General features: G+C 39.5%; 1 protein-coding gene across 2 annotated transcripts; it reads right to left on the bottom strand.

Moving 5' to 3' along the window:
• Positions 1-360: 360 nt before the first annotated feature.
• Positions 361-4,145, bottom strand: SRSF1 (serine and arginine rich splicing factor 1). 2 transcript variants are annotated; one of them, XR_014793043.1, is made up of 5 exons: positions 3,805-4,145; positions 3,194-3,378; positions 2,686-2,858; positions 1,805-2,486; positions 361-879 (listed from the first exon to the last, which is right to left on the bottom strand). XR_014793043.1 is itself a non-coding variant. In XM_084862617.1 (4 exons), the coding sequence occupies exons 1-4, from the start codon at positions 3,996-3,998 to the stop codon at positions 2,292-2,294; spliced, it is 747 nt and encodes a 248-aa protein (XP_084718743.1). In that variant the 5' UTR covers positions 3,999-4,145; the 3' UTR covers positions 361-2,291. The 2 variants fall into 2 exon arrangements, 1 of the variants encoding a protein (XP_084718743.1); XM_084862617.1 differs by having other exon boundaries at positions 361-2,486.
• Positions 4,146-14,247: the final 10,102 nt, after the last annotated feature.

Here is a 14,247-nt window from a genome sequence, read left to right as displayed (position 1 = left end):
ACATTTACCAGACATCACTCAAATTTTGTATAAAAGCCTATCTTATCTAGATGATCACCAAAAATAAGCAGCATCTATAAATTTTAATAACTTTTTTATTATCAAATTATCGGAAATTTATCTTTCAGAGACTAGATTACCTGCCATCACCATGTTACATACACAATTACCTTTCTCACCCTTTCTTCTCTTCCCCTGAATATTTTTACAACAATTAACAAAAATTGCTTAATACCATTAAATTACCTTTCAAGAACCTTTAATTTACTAACACATAAATGCAAGTCAGATCTTATCATTTAAAGCATTAACTGATAGTCTCCCAGGTAAACTTAGAAGAGGAAAAAGGACAACCATGCATAGTTTTTTAAAAAACGTTTATTTTTCAAAGAAAAACGGCAACAGCCAATTGGAAACCTACTTATTCTTCAACTCCAATTTTGTTTTCTTTAAATTTAGAAACGACTTACTGATTTACTATTTAAAACAAACCCCCTCCCATTTCCCCCTTTAAATGTTTACCATCTACTCGTGCTGAATCCTTCCAAGGAGATTGCTCCAGCGTTTATCTCCAGGTCCTCGCTTTGCTCCTTTTACCAAAAAATGCAAAACACAATTCCATCGTGCATCTTAAGGGCTCCAATCGTCAAAAATAGGAAAAAAAAAAATCTTTGGAATAGCCAATTAAGTTGAAAAAAAAAAAAAAATCCACACGAATGCGGTTTGGTTGGGGCAGGAATCCACTCCTATGTTCCTGGTAATCTGATCCCGCTCCATGAATCCTTGTAATTCATCCTCCCTATCCTATCCACATTATGATTTGAATCCAATGATCCAGCTCCAAGGATTGGGATCCAGTGAGCCCTCTCCAATCCAAACCTTTATAACCAGCAAAACCAAAAAAGAGGAGGCAAAATGTTAGATACTGTAATCAAAAAAGGTTTCTGGGGAATGATGAGTTATGTCTGTCATCAGTTTAACAGATGTACATCAATAACTATCAAATTCCCCAAAACAAGTTTCTGAATGGTGTTCAGATAAACTTTAGAAACTTAATCATCATAGAGACTAATTGGAAGAAGCATTTTATATTTACAGTTCAACTGATAATGCCAACACTTGTTACTGTACAGCGTTATTACAGGTTTTGTGGTTGCAAGAAGTTACGTATTTGAGAAGTTTACTCATATTGTTACCCATCTAAGTCTAAACTAAACCTAATGCTCCCATCTGCAATTTAATTTGTAAATTAAAGTGTTTCAAACATGAGTCATTTATGAATATTAGTTTAAAGGGGAAGATGTTACTTAAAAAGTATATTCCCAACTAGATTATCTACACCAATATGTCGGAATTCTATAATTTGCTTTCATTTTGTCTTAAAAAAAATGAAATAGCAACGCTATATCAGTCACACAGAGGACATGCAGATTTAGCAGTATTGATATTATACTCTATCTGGTTGGAATTAAAGACACCCTGTACCCACATGTACACCAACAGCAGGTCACACATTAACAGTTGTAACTAAGCACTGTGACAAATTAGCCAGTTCTTCCCACATTAGTCCCTATTAAAACAAAAAAGGGGGGAAGGGAGCAAAATAAACTGCTACAAATGGGCAATATAATTTTTCCACAATTGCCAAGGTTTAAAGAGCAGAGCAATTGTAGGTAAAGATAACTGCATAAGATGTTTGCAAGTGTTTTAAGGTAGATGCATATATATCATTTTTAACGCTTGCCTTTTAGTATAAGGTCAATACTGCCAATTTCATCTGTGACAATAGCACTTGGAGTCATACCATTGCCTCCATTATTGATCTGATCCTCCTCAATCCTCCTTTTGACAATCCTAAAATGATTGAAATGTGCTCCACAATCCTTAATCCAAAGCATTCTTAATCCATCTCTTCAGATATGTCTACAGAAAGACACACGAAAAGCAAGATAAACATAAGAACTTCCCCAGGTAAGATAACCACAAACATCCCCAACATCCCCTTTCACACAAACCAGAGCAGAATAGACATTTGCACAATATCACAGTCTGAAGAGAATGGAGAATAAACTAAATTCAAACAATCCTGTCTATGACATCACTTAAAATACAATTTACCAGACATGAGGGGAATGTAGATGTTAGGAGCAAGGGGATATTACACAAGAATGCAATTCAACACTTTAGCCCATTCTGAACAAAACAGTTTGAATTAAAAAAATGAAAAGATTGTACTGAGTAAAGGAAAACTGTATACAACATGGGTTCTACAAAAAGTGTCACCAATTATCTTATGTACGAGAGCGAGATCTGCTATGACGGGGAGAATAGCGTGGTGATCCTCTGCTTCTCCTTGGGGAGTAACTGCGACTCCTGCTGTTGCTTCTGCTACGGCTTCTGCTACGACTACGGCTTCGAGATCGAGATCTTCCATAACTTGGACTTCTGGGCCCATCAACTTTAACCCGGATGTAGGCAGTTTCTCCCTATTGAATAGACAGAACTTTCGATTGAAAGATCTAAGCTTTTACCTGTGTTCAGGCATGCTGCATGAGTACAATGTAGCTAAAACCAGAAATCTGGCACTTTACTTGGGCACCCTTGCCTGAATCTTACCTGCAAAATCCACTGTTAAGACCACTGTATCCAATTCTGGCCAAAGAAAAAAATAAGTGTATAACCTACCTCATGAGATCTAAACTTAGTGTTATCCAGTTTTCGAACTGCATAGGTCATATCTTCTTTCCGTACAAACTCCACGACACCAGTGCCATCTCGGTAAACATCAGCATAACATACATCACCTGCTTCACGCATGTGATCCTTTAAATCCTGCCAGCTTCCACTTGGAGGCAGTCCTGAAAAAAGCAATCACCCTGAATTTAAAATCTACATTAGAACCATGTAACTAATGAATACATTTAAGGTCATGGGTAAAGAGCTAAGATTCTGGAGACTGGAGTCCAAAGTTATTTGTAAAGTAAAGGATCTTCATAGTCCAGGTAACGAAACCTAACCCGATAAACCTCCATTACAATAATCCTTGTTTATTTTCCTAAACAAGAAACTAATGTAATTTAAGACCTAGCCTAAGGAACTTGCATTTGTTAAACTAGCCATGCGGGGGGGAGGGGATTTAAAGTAGCTTTTCCGTTCCTTCTTCTCATCAATCCATATTAGCAGGTAAACTCACCAGAGACAACCACTCTGTTTTCAGATCGCCTGGATGGGGGGCCGTAGCGGCCTCTGGGTGCTCCGCCACCTCCGCCCCCGCCGCCGCCTCGGCCCGTACCGCGGCCGCTTCGAGGAAACTCGACCCGCAGACGGTATCCATCGTAATCGTAGCCGTCGCGACCGTACACCGCATCTTCCGCGTCCCTGCGTGATCATAGAGCGCGAGAAGGCTAAGACACGGGGACCCGCGGGGGCGGCTGACTCTGCCGGGACCTGGCGGGGCCCCGCACATGCGCGCCGGGGGTGGAGGCGCTCACATGCGCTGCATAATGGGAAGGGCCCCTCCCCCACCCAGAAACACGCCGAGCTCCCGACCACTACACCACACCAGCCCTCAACGCCTCAGTTTCCCGCCCCGAGCCGGAGCCGGCTCCGGGAACCTCCACGGGGGGCCCAGCCACCCGAAAGGCCGAACCGGCCCAGCTCCTTAATCGACTCCTGCATGGGCGATAGCGTCTCTTGCCCCCTACCTCGGAGCCCGGTCTCCCATTCTCTAACATTAAGGCCTTGGCGCTCTCCCCAACTACTCCAACCGATTTCCTCAAGGCCGCGAGCCCCAGGTCGCCTCACCGCGGGTCCTCGAACTCAACGAAGGCGAAGGGTGGTCCTCCGCGGCGATTCTTGAGGTCGATGTCGCGGATAGCGCCGTATTTGTAGAACACGTCCTCAATGTCCTTGGTTCGAATGTCTGGAGGTAAGTTACCCACGTAGATGCGACAATCATTGTTCCCTGCCGGGCCACGGATCACACCACCTCCGGACATGGCGACGACGACGACGAAAAAGCGCGGACTCGAGAACAGACCTTCCCACCAAGCCTAGCGCCCGGGAGAGCGAACCTGCAGCGACACCACGGCTCCCGCGGCCCGTCCAAAATGGCGCCTTTATCTACTCGGCGCACGGATATGGGGGAGGGAAGTAGAGGAGCGGGAGGAAGCTGCTATTTGATTTCAGTGCGCACGCGCAAGAGCGTAACGGGACTGCGAAAGTACGCTCACGTACGCGCGACGTCACCCTCCGCGCGAAGGGGAAAAAAGTTCCCTGTGTTCTCGATTTGCCAGTAGTTTGGTGAGGGAGTGACTAGCTTTTGATAGAAAGATACAGAGCCCTCGTGAAAGGATCATTAACCCCTGTCGAGTCTTAGGAGGTAGTTTCCTCAGGAAAAAAGCCTTTTAGAGCAACTAGGATTTGGTAAAACCTACCCTAGAGCCTGTCCCACCATGCACTGCGGCGGTAACGGCCTTTGGCGGGAAAGACTCCTGGGGGCGGAGTCAAAGGGACGCGTAGGCAGTTCCGGAAACCCGGGCTTCCTCGGAGAGTGCGCCCAGCTCAGGAATTGCGCTACGTTTGATTCAATCTAGAATCAAGGGGTGACTGTCTTCCTGCCCCAGGGATCTGAGGCATTTTGCAGAGATACCATAAAACATTATTGAAACTGAAGAAATCCAGGGGAATGGGAAAATAAGGAGCGCTAAGAGTCATGGATAAAGTTAGTACTCAAAATATCCGCAGTAATAGCCCGGAAAGTTCCTAGAGATGGATTGCAAATTTGATTCTGATCATCCCAGAAGTCACAGTAAAGAAGGGAACACGAGTATATTCAAAATCCAAAGTGCCTTTGAGATTTAAAAAAAATGGTTTAGAAGAAGGGCATTATTTCGAAGTTTTAAAAGTTGATTGCATTTTACAAATGTCCATGTACTCTCTGTGATGGTTTCCAAAATTATGCGTATATGTGCGAGTACTTTCTTCTGTAAAGAGGATTTGAAATTTTAATAAGATCCCCAAAGGGGAAATAACTCTGAAAATTTTAGAGGGAAGGACAGATTGATTATCCTTCAGTGGTACTTTTTGAAACTGAGCTTTTAATTAAAAAGACAAGAACCTGATCATTTTTAAAATGAGAAGCTGACCAAAAAGGACATGATTTTTGACAAAATTATTCAGTTTCTAGCGCTGTCCCATTCGGTTAGTAGCAGAAGAAATGAGAATTTATTTTTACATTGCAGGTATTTTATTCAATAGTTATTTACTGAGCATATTTTCTTTCTGTTCAAACATTCATCCATCAATTTAATTTATTCAGGCTTATCTTCTGTTGATTAATGTTAAGTCAATGATAATTGAAGTGATTTAAACAGGAGTGCTTTTAACTTCAGGACATTTTCATTCCAGAAAAATAAGAAAATCGAATTTGCTTTGATTTATACTTGTCTGTTTGAATTAATGCAGTAATTTCTGATTTTGTTCAGCTCAGAGGAATACAAGGTAGACGTTAATTCAGAGTGAATAGGACATTCTTGTTTTTCTATCAGCTTCTTTTGTATTTGAATAGAACCTGTGTTTTGGGGTCCATTTTCAGGTCAGGATTTAGCAGGAAAAGTCTGGTTGGCTCTTTATCAAGATCTCCCAAGATGGCATTAGCTTAGTGATGATTACAATTAATACTATCCATGTACCAGAATTGATTAATAGATTTTAGTCCACAAGAAAGCAAATAAACCAAACTATTTGTTCATTTGTTGGTGGTAGGGCAGATTCATTTTTAATAACCAGGATACTCAAATTGTTCCTGGCAAGACTGGAAAGCACAACAGGCATTTGCTTGGTAAATGAGAAATTAAAAGAAAATGAATTGAGCCATTTTGAGAGATACTTCATTCAGATCATGGTGAGACCTGATAAACAACAGAGTATATAGACTCCTCAATGACAGGAAAATTCATACCCCCTGGATTTTGTGTCTGTTCCTGGACAGAGCTGGGTAAGATTGGCAATTCTCTTTCTTTAAAATAATATATACATGCACATATATTTATATTTTTTTGTTACTGATTTCAGAGAGGAAAAGAAACATCAATGATGAGAGAGAATCGTTGATCGGATTTATTAAATATGGATTTTACCCATTCTCAGAAGCTGATTTCAACACTGTCAACGGTTATGAAAAGTTACTTTTTCAAAAAGAAACTTTTTAGCCGAAACCGGTTTGGCTCAGTGGTAGAGCGTCGGTCTGCGGACTGAAAGGTCCCGGGTTCAATTCCGGTCAAGGGCATGTACATTGGTTGCGGGCACATCCCCAGTGGGGGATGTGCAGGAGACAGCTGATGGATGATTCTCTCTCATCGATGTTTCTAGCTATCTATCCCTTTCCTTTCCTCTCTGTGAAAAATCAATAAAATATATTTAAAAAAAAAAACTTTAAAAATAATTTTGAGTCAATTTGGTGAGTATATATCCTGTCAGCACTATATTTTCCCCTGGAAATAATTTCTTGGGGGGGAAAGAAATTAAAAAATTTAATTACTGTTAGGGTTGAAATGAGAAGACAGTTTTTCAGTGATTTGCAGAACATTTAAAAATCTATAACTGTGATGATAGCTATACAACTCTGCAAATAATACTAAAAATCATTGAATTGTGAGGACCTACAGTAAGTGAATTATGTAGTATGCAAATTATAACTCAGAACTTATTTTAAATGTCTGGGGGGAAAATATCTCCACAATCAGCAAAGTCACTCTCTAGTACCATTCCTCTAAATGCATTATTGGGGTTTGGGGTGTTCTAGAGTAATTTACACTGAAATACAGCTCCCCTAATCTGGAAATACTGTTTATAATATTCGTGCATCTTCACTGTCTTCCCTGGAAATAACTTACATTTACTAGGTAAAGAGACACAAAGATTAGGAATATTTTATTGTACTGTGTATAGGAATTATCTCCAGGAACAGTTCACATGCATATCTCTATTCCAGAAATTTTCAATTCGAGTGATTCTCAACCAGTGTTTTGAAACATGCAGATGATTTTAAGAGCTGTTTTCTGGCAAAATCATACCCTATTGTCATCAATAATCGAACAATAAGGATGGAAAGCATTAGCATTAGCTAAAAACAAAACAAGAGGAATCAAAGAGTGAGGGAGGCCAGTCCTAAAATAAGATTACCAAAATACATTATTAGATGACATCTTTGAGTTTGAAAAGGGGCCATCCTGATTATACTGTGAAATGAAAAACAATTTTCATTATTTGACCTCTTTTCCCTTTGTCAAATAAAGAAATCACAACAGCCAGTACTACAATATCATCAAGTGTGAATGAATCAATTATACCTATTTTTTGTCAGATAGGCAAAAAATATAATACATTTTTTGGTGTGACACAAATTTAGTAATTCGTTTTTGTGTGCCATGATATGAAAAGGTTGAAAATCACTGCTCTCTTCATTGTTCCATTTGTTTTGTAGATAACCTCTGAAAAAGGAAGAAATAGTATATATCGTTTAATCTATATTTGTCTCATCATCCCTAGTAAACTATGTTGAAGGCAGATTTCTGTTTTATTTCTTTTATTACCAGTAAATTTTCTCTTCAAATAAATATTATTGACAGTTTACTGACTGCTCTTTAATTTTATTATTATTTTTTGGGATGTTAGATGAACCAGATGTTGTTTCTTTGGAACATCATCATATTGTCAATGGATAGACGGAATGGTACAATAATTGTTTTTCATTTCACGGTATAATCAGGATGGCCCCTTTTCAAACTCAAAGATGTCATCTAATAATGTATTTTTGGTAATCTTATTTTAGGACTGGCCTCCCTCACTCTTTGATTCCCCTTGTTTTGTTTTTAGCTAATGCTTTCCATCCTTATTGTTCCATTATTGATGACAATAAGGTATGATTTTGCCAGAAATCAGCTCTTAAAATCATCTATAAGGAAGAGATATATTTTCACCATGTCTTTCTCTTCCTAATTGTTACTACCTCTCTCCCTCTTGCTGCTCAGTTCTCTCTCTTGAAAATTGAAACTCGGCTGCATATTGTACATTTCCTAATTTGGTTGAGTAATGGCTCTTTAAGAAATTATATTTTTAAAATATGGCAGATATGCTTTATTTGCTAAAAATGCTATCTATTTTGGCAATTTAATCTTAAGGCCTGAGTCCTATATAAATGTTAGCTATTTTATTATTAGTAGTAGTTATATGTTAACACTGCTGCCAACTGTGTTAGAAATAATTTCAATAAATTTTTTTAATTTGAAATTTTGAGAGTGTGATTGTTTTTTCTCCTTATTATTTTAGAAGATACCCCAGATTAGCTGAAAACTCTCAGAATTACTTTTCTAAATTTGCTTGCAACATAGACTACATGCCCACAAGCCTAAAATACAGGGTGGGGCAAAAGTGGGTTTACTAGTACAGTTGTTTGTATGAAAAGTAATATAATAACTAACAGTACAAGAATAAACCCTGGTATTTTTTAAAAAATATATATTTTATTGATTTTTTACAGAGAGGAGGAGAGAGGGATAGAGAGCCAGAAACGTTGATGAGAGAGAAACACTGATCAGCCGCCTCCTGCACACCCCCCACAGGGGATGTGCCCGCAATCAACGTACATGCCCCTGACCGGAATCGAACCTGGGACCTTTCAGTCCGCAGACCGAAGCTCTACCACTGAGCCAAACCGGTTTCGGCTAAACCCTGGTATTATGTGAACTCACAACTAAACCTGTTTGCCCCACCTTGTATTGATTTATCTGGCCCTTACAGAAAAAATTTGCCAGTCTGAGAAGAAAATAGCCAGCTTTTGTAATTTTTTGCTTAAACCTAAGTAAAAAATTCAGTTTTGTCATGTTCTCTCTCTCTCATATGTGTTTTTGCCATGGGTAAGAGCTTACATTGTTAAGAAGTTGTAAACATAAATAATACACATTTTCAAGTGCTGTGCTGCTGCTCCATGCTTCATCGGACATTGCTACAGTTTAGTGATAAGGTTCAAAGACCTGGTGGAAACAAACTTCTTTGCTGGTCTAACAAGCCTAGAACAGAAGCTTTTGCTCTGCTGTAATTGGTTGATTTTTTTGGTTGTTTTGTGGGGGTTTTTTGTTGTTGCCTCAAAATGCTCAGTGCAAGGGTGCGAGTTTCTGTAATCATTCTGGCATTGAAATGATGTTGCATGCAAAGAATCCATACAGGTTTTGTTCTGAGTAAATATCTACTAATGTCTACGCACTGGAATTTCCAGATGACATTTCCAAAATTTGCAGATTGTGTTCTACTGTTTTGGAGTCCCACCAGTTTTCAGACTGGTGCTGGTTCCACCATGCAGGCCCCATGAGGGCTACTAGATGTGGTGAGCAGTATAGTCAATAATCTAGACCCATGCCCGTGGGATATTTCCTTGTCTGACTGCAGTTTCTTCTAAGTTAATGTCTACTCTTTGTAGAATGCAGACTCCAGGGGAGAGAAAACTATTTTCCTTGGCTCGTTGGGATCTATGTTCATATAAGTTGACTGAGAATGAGAATGTTTGCCTTTATAGGAATTTCCTCTCTTTTATGCAGGAATACAACCTCTCCCTCTGCCTCAGGTCAACATGGGCCAACATCAATATATTTTCCAAAGTTTGGATTGTTCACTATTAACACCACTTGTAGGGCATTCTCAGTACATAGATAAGGTTGAATCTTGCCAGCCAAACATGGTCCAGGACATTTTTCCTTTTCCAATCTCATTTCCTCTAGTAAGTGATGAAAACCAAGTCTGAATATCCTTCATGTGGTCTTCTGGATCTTTGTTTCTGATACAGTGCAAGCCACAGCTTAAATAAGAACATACACATTCCTGCAAAGCATTTACATCTGTACAGAGATAAGAAATATTTCTATCTATACAAAGCCCCCGTAATTTTGTGGTGGTAGGTGGTCTTCACCAAAAACAATAATTTATATGCCTAAGTAGTATATTCAGCTTCTTAGCCTAAAATTTCTGCATTTAGAAAAATGCTTCATATTCATCCCTGCCCTTCTCACCCAAGGACACATTTTTCTGGTTTTTACTAATGACACTCAAATCTCCAATCTGGGTTTGTTATCAGGCTTAAAATTCCCACTAAGGGGTTCATTCCTCAAAAGGGGGGCATGCAGGAGGCAGGTGTGGCTCAATTGGTTGAAGTGTCCTGTACATTGAAGGGTTGCAGGTTTGATTCCAGGTCAGGGCACATACTCAGGTTGTGGGTTCAATCCCCAAATATGGCATGTTTCTCTCTTCTCTCTCTTTTTCTTAAAAAAAAAAAAAAAAAAAAAGTACTATTAAAATAATTTTTTCCAAAATGAGTATTGGTTTGTTTGTTTATTTATTTATTTATATAGTAAAGGTGGAAATTTATTGAAAAACAAGTACAGACTGCCATGTGGGGAGGAGGGAAGAATCTCACAGCACAAACGCCCACATGGGGAGGGGGGAAGGAGTCCCCAAGGAGTGTTGCTTTAAATTTGTGCAACTAGAGAGCCCCTAACCTAAAAGTAGTCTAAAGGATTATCAGATCTCCCACCTTAATAGATGCAGTGACTGCTTACCAACCTAAAATGTGTTTTCCTAGCTTCACCTGAATCCATGTTTTTTTGTTAGTTTGTTTTTATAGATTTTTAAATTGATTTCAGAGAGGAACTGCGAGGGAGGGAGAGAGCTAGAAACATCCATGATGAGAGAGAATCATGGGTCTGCTGCCTCCTGCATGCCCCCTATTGGGGATGGCGCCCGAAACCCAGACATGTGCCTTGACAAGGGAATCAAACGGTGACCTCCTGGTTCCTAGATCCATGCTTAACCACTGAGCCACACCATCCAGATAAATCCAGGGTTTTGTTTTTTTAAATATGGACATTTCTGTTAATAATGCTTTATCAAGTCACAATTCTGGAGTTTCTTATAAGTTCTTAGTTTACAAATATGCATTAGAATATTGGGGCTTTAGTTAATTTCCCATCTGACAATGTGCTCTTAAAATTCTCTAACTGCACTTAGAAAAAATACATTTTTCTAGGTGTTTATGCAACAATTTGTATTCAACTATTTGAATGCCAAGGCCATGCCCCAAGAGATTCAATATTCCCTACAGTGTTTCAATAATTTTTTAAAATATGTTTTTATTGATTTCAGAGAGGAAGGAAGGAGAAATAGAAACATCAATGATGAGAATCATTGATCAGCAGCCACCTGCGTGCCCCCTACTAGGCTTGAACCCGCAACCCAGGCATGTGTCCTTGACCAGAATCAAACCCAGGACTGTTCACATGCCAATGGTCTATCCACTGAGCCAAACCGGCTAGGGCATGTTTCAATAATTTTTGAGGCTTTGCCTTAAATAAAAATAAGTACTTGTTTTGAGATGGCATAAGTAGAGGCTCTAACTATATTTTGCACCATACCAAATACTTAAAGTCATTTCCAAAGTTTACACTACGATAAACAGCAAATATAAAACAGTATAGTTAAAAATACCTATACTGCCCAGCAGGCAGGGTTCAGTGGTTAAGCATTGACTTATGAACCAGGCAAGTGGTCACGGTTCGATTCCCAGTCAGGGTTGTGGGCTTGATCCCCAGTGTGAGGTGTGCCGGAGGCAGGCATCAATGATTCTCTGTCATCATTGATGTTTCTATCTCTATCTCCTCCCTTCCTCTCTGAAATCAATAAGAATTTTAAAAAAACACTATACTAACCAACTTTTCTTAGGCAAGGCTGTAATAATAAACAGCTTCCCAAATTTCAGTGGTTTAATAAAGAAACAGGTTTATTTGTTTATATTACATATTAGCAACCATGCATCAGCAGAGGCACTATACGTATTATTATGGAATCCGGAAATCTGGTACAGAGGAAAGATGGGCTTTGAACAAAATGGGTTTGGGTTTAAATCCCTTTTACTAGCTGTCTGATCTTGCACAACTTCCCTAACCTGCATAAGCTTCTGTTTCTTCATCCTTAAAATGTGGATAAGAGTACTTTTGGAGCCTGGACTGTTTTTGGCTCAGTGGATAGAGCGTTGGCCTGCAGACTGAGGGGTCCCAGGTTTGATTCGGGTCAAGGGCATGTACCTTGGTTAAGGGCACATCCCCAGTAGGGGGCGTGCAGGAGGCAGCTGATGGATGTTTCTCTCTCATCAATGTTTCTTACTCTCTATCTCTCCCTCTCCCTTCCTCTCTGTAAAAAAGTCAATAAAATCTATTTTTTAAAAATAAAAAATAATTCTCCCATATCTTTTTTTTTAAAAAGTACTTTTGGAGTTGTGGAAATTAAATGAAGTAACATGTGGAAATCAACTGGTGGTAGAGAAGTCTGCACATGGGGGTTCTTAATTAACAGCGGTTCCTATTCAGGCTCTGATCACCTGATGTCCTTGGATTTTCAACATTTAAAGTTCAAATGTTGTTCTGTTATATTCTTCTTTGGAAGAAGGGATAAGAAGTGAAACTCAAGTTAGTCTGTCTTGTGGATAAATAACTTAATGGAAAAGAATGGTGAAGTTCTTGCCAAAATTAAGTTTTTTGGGGATTCTTTTGAGGGGGAAGATATGGCCGATGCTGAAAAAGAGTTGGGAAACGAAAGTGTCCCTGGCCATTTGGCCTTTAGTGCTACCCGAACATACAGCTGGAGGAGATGGGTTAGCCCTTTTGTCTTTCTATGTTTCTTTTTAATATATTTTATTGATTTTTTACAGAGAGAAAGGGAGAGGGACAGAGAGCTAACATCGATAAGAGAGAAACTGCCTCCTGCACACCCCCTACCGGGGATTTGCCCACAACCAAAGTACATGCCCTTGACCTGAATCGAACCCGGGACCTTCCAGTCCACAGGCCAACGCTCTATCCACTGAGCCAAACTGGTTTCGGCTGTCTTTTCTATGTTTCTGAAGAATGTTTCCCGTGTGGAAAAGCTGACAGGATGCCATAAATCTCCTAATGAATGTAATGCTTTTCTCTGTTGCTTGGGGCTTATCTGCGTGTGTGTGTTTTTAACAATCAACTAGTTGGGAAAACATCTCAGGTTCCCCTTGCTAATCTGTTTGGTGTGCCAAGCAGCAGCCTATTGGAAAAGTACAGACTTTGGAGTCAAACAGATCTGAATTTGAATCCTGACCGTTCCACTTATTAGTTATATTATGGTGGACATCTAAACTAATGTCCTTTTACTCATCAATTCATCTGTTTGTGCACTCATTCTCATTCAGAACATCTATTGAGTACTCCCACTATGCCAGGCCCTAGGCTGGACATCAGGGGTACAGAGTTAAAGAAACATGACACCTGCCCAGGACAATTTGCCCTTGGTCTATCACAGTAGCCTGCAAACTTTCCCAACCATTCATATTATTAAGAAAACATTGGAGCACAAACCCCTCACATATGTACATTTTTAAAAGGTACCTGACTTCTAGACTGTTACATTGTGTACATAATAAGATATTTGATTTAAAAATATATAGCATCCTGGTCGGGTGGCTAAGTTGATTGGAGCCTCATCCCATACACCACAAGGTTTCGGGTTTGGTTCCTGGTCAGGGCACTTATCTATGGATGTTGCTCTCTCACATTGATGTTTTTCTCTCTCCTCCTCTCTAAAAACATATTTTTGGGTGAGGAATGTGTAGAAGTAGATATGAATCAGATATAGGTATATATAGATATAGATAGTATCACATACCACCTAGTGCATACATCCAACTTTAGAGATCAGAAGTATCCTAGAGGTAAGCTTTCACTTTCCATATCATCAAAACTGTAATGATGAAATCTTTCTAATGGCATTTTTTTTTTTGTAATCAGTAATTTTGATGCATTGGTTTTGATTGATTATCGTAATCTTCCAATGGTGCTGGAGGGAGATATTTGGAACATGTGTTGAAAGCAAGGAGATGAGAGCAAGGATTAGAACCTGTGTCTCTATGTTTTTTCTCTGTGTCCTCTCAGTACCCAACCCCACTCTCCAGAGGCTAAAACTAGGTGACTATGAACCTTTGTGTATGGTTATTCATAAAGTGAATCACTAGAGCCAAGTATAGTGCTCAAAGCTTCCCGTGCATTTTATTTAATCCTCATGACAAGCCTATTGTTACCTCCCATTTTATAAATAATAAACAGAGGCACAGAGAGGGTAAGAGTCTAGCTCAAGGTCAATCAATTAGTCAAACAGCTGTGTAGGGTTGGTACCCAT

Source organism: Pipistrellus hanaki (assembly GCF_964339955.1).
Source record: "Pipistrellus hanaki genome assembly, chromosome: 16".
NCBI classification, from domain to species: Eukaryota; Metazoa; Chordata; class Mammalia; order Chiroptera; family Vespertilionidae; genus Pipistrellus; species Pipistrellus hanaki.
Note: the sequence above shows the minus strand (reverse complement) of the source record. Positions and strands in the feature narration are given on the sequence as shown.

What these genes read in the sequence shown, in the direction of transcription:
- SRSF1 (XM_084862617.1), bottom strand. Translation starts at nt 3,998, where the DNA reads ATGTCCGGAGGTGGTGTGATCCGTGGCCCGGCAGGGAACAATGATTGT. An exon ending in GTTGAGTTCGAGGACCCGCG is followed by an intron (nt 3,379 to 3,804) that starts GTGAGGCGACCT and finishes ATGATCACGCAG; the next exon opens with GGACGCGGAAGATGCGGTGT. An exon ending in CTAAGTTTAGATCTCATGAG is followed by an intron (nt 2,487 to 2,685) that starts GTAGGTTATACA and finishes TCTATTCAATAG; the next exon opens with GGAGAAACTGCCTACATCCG.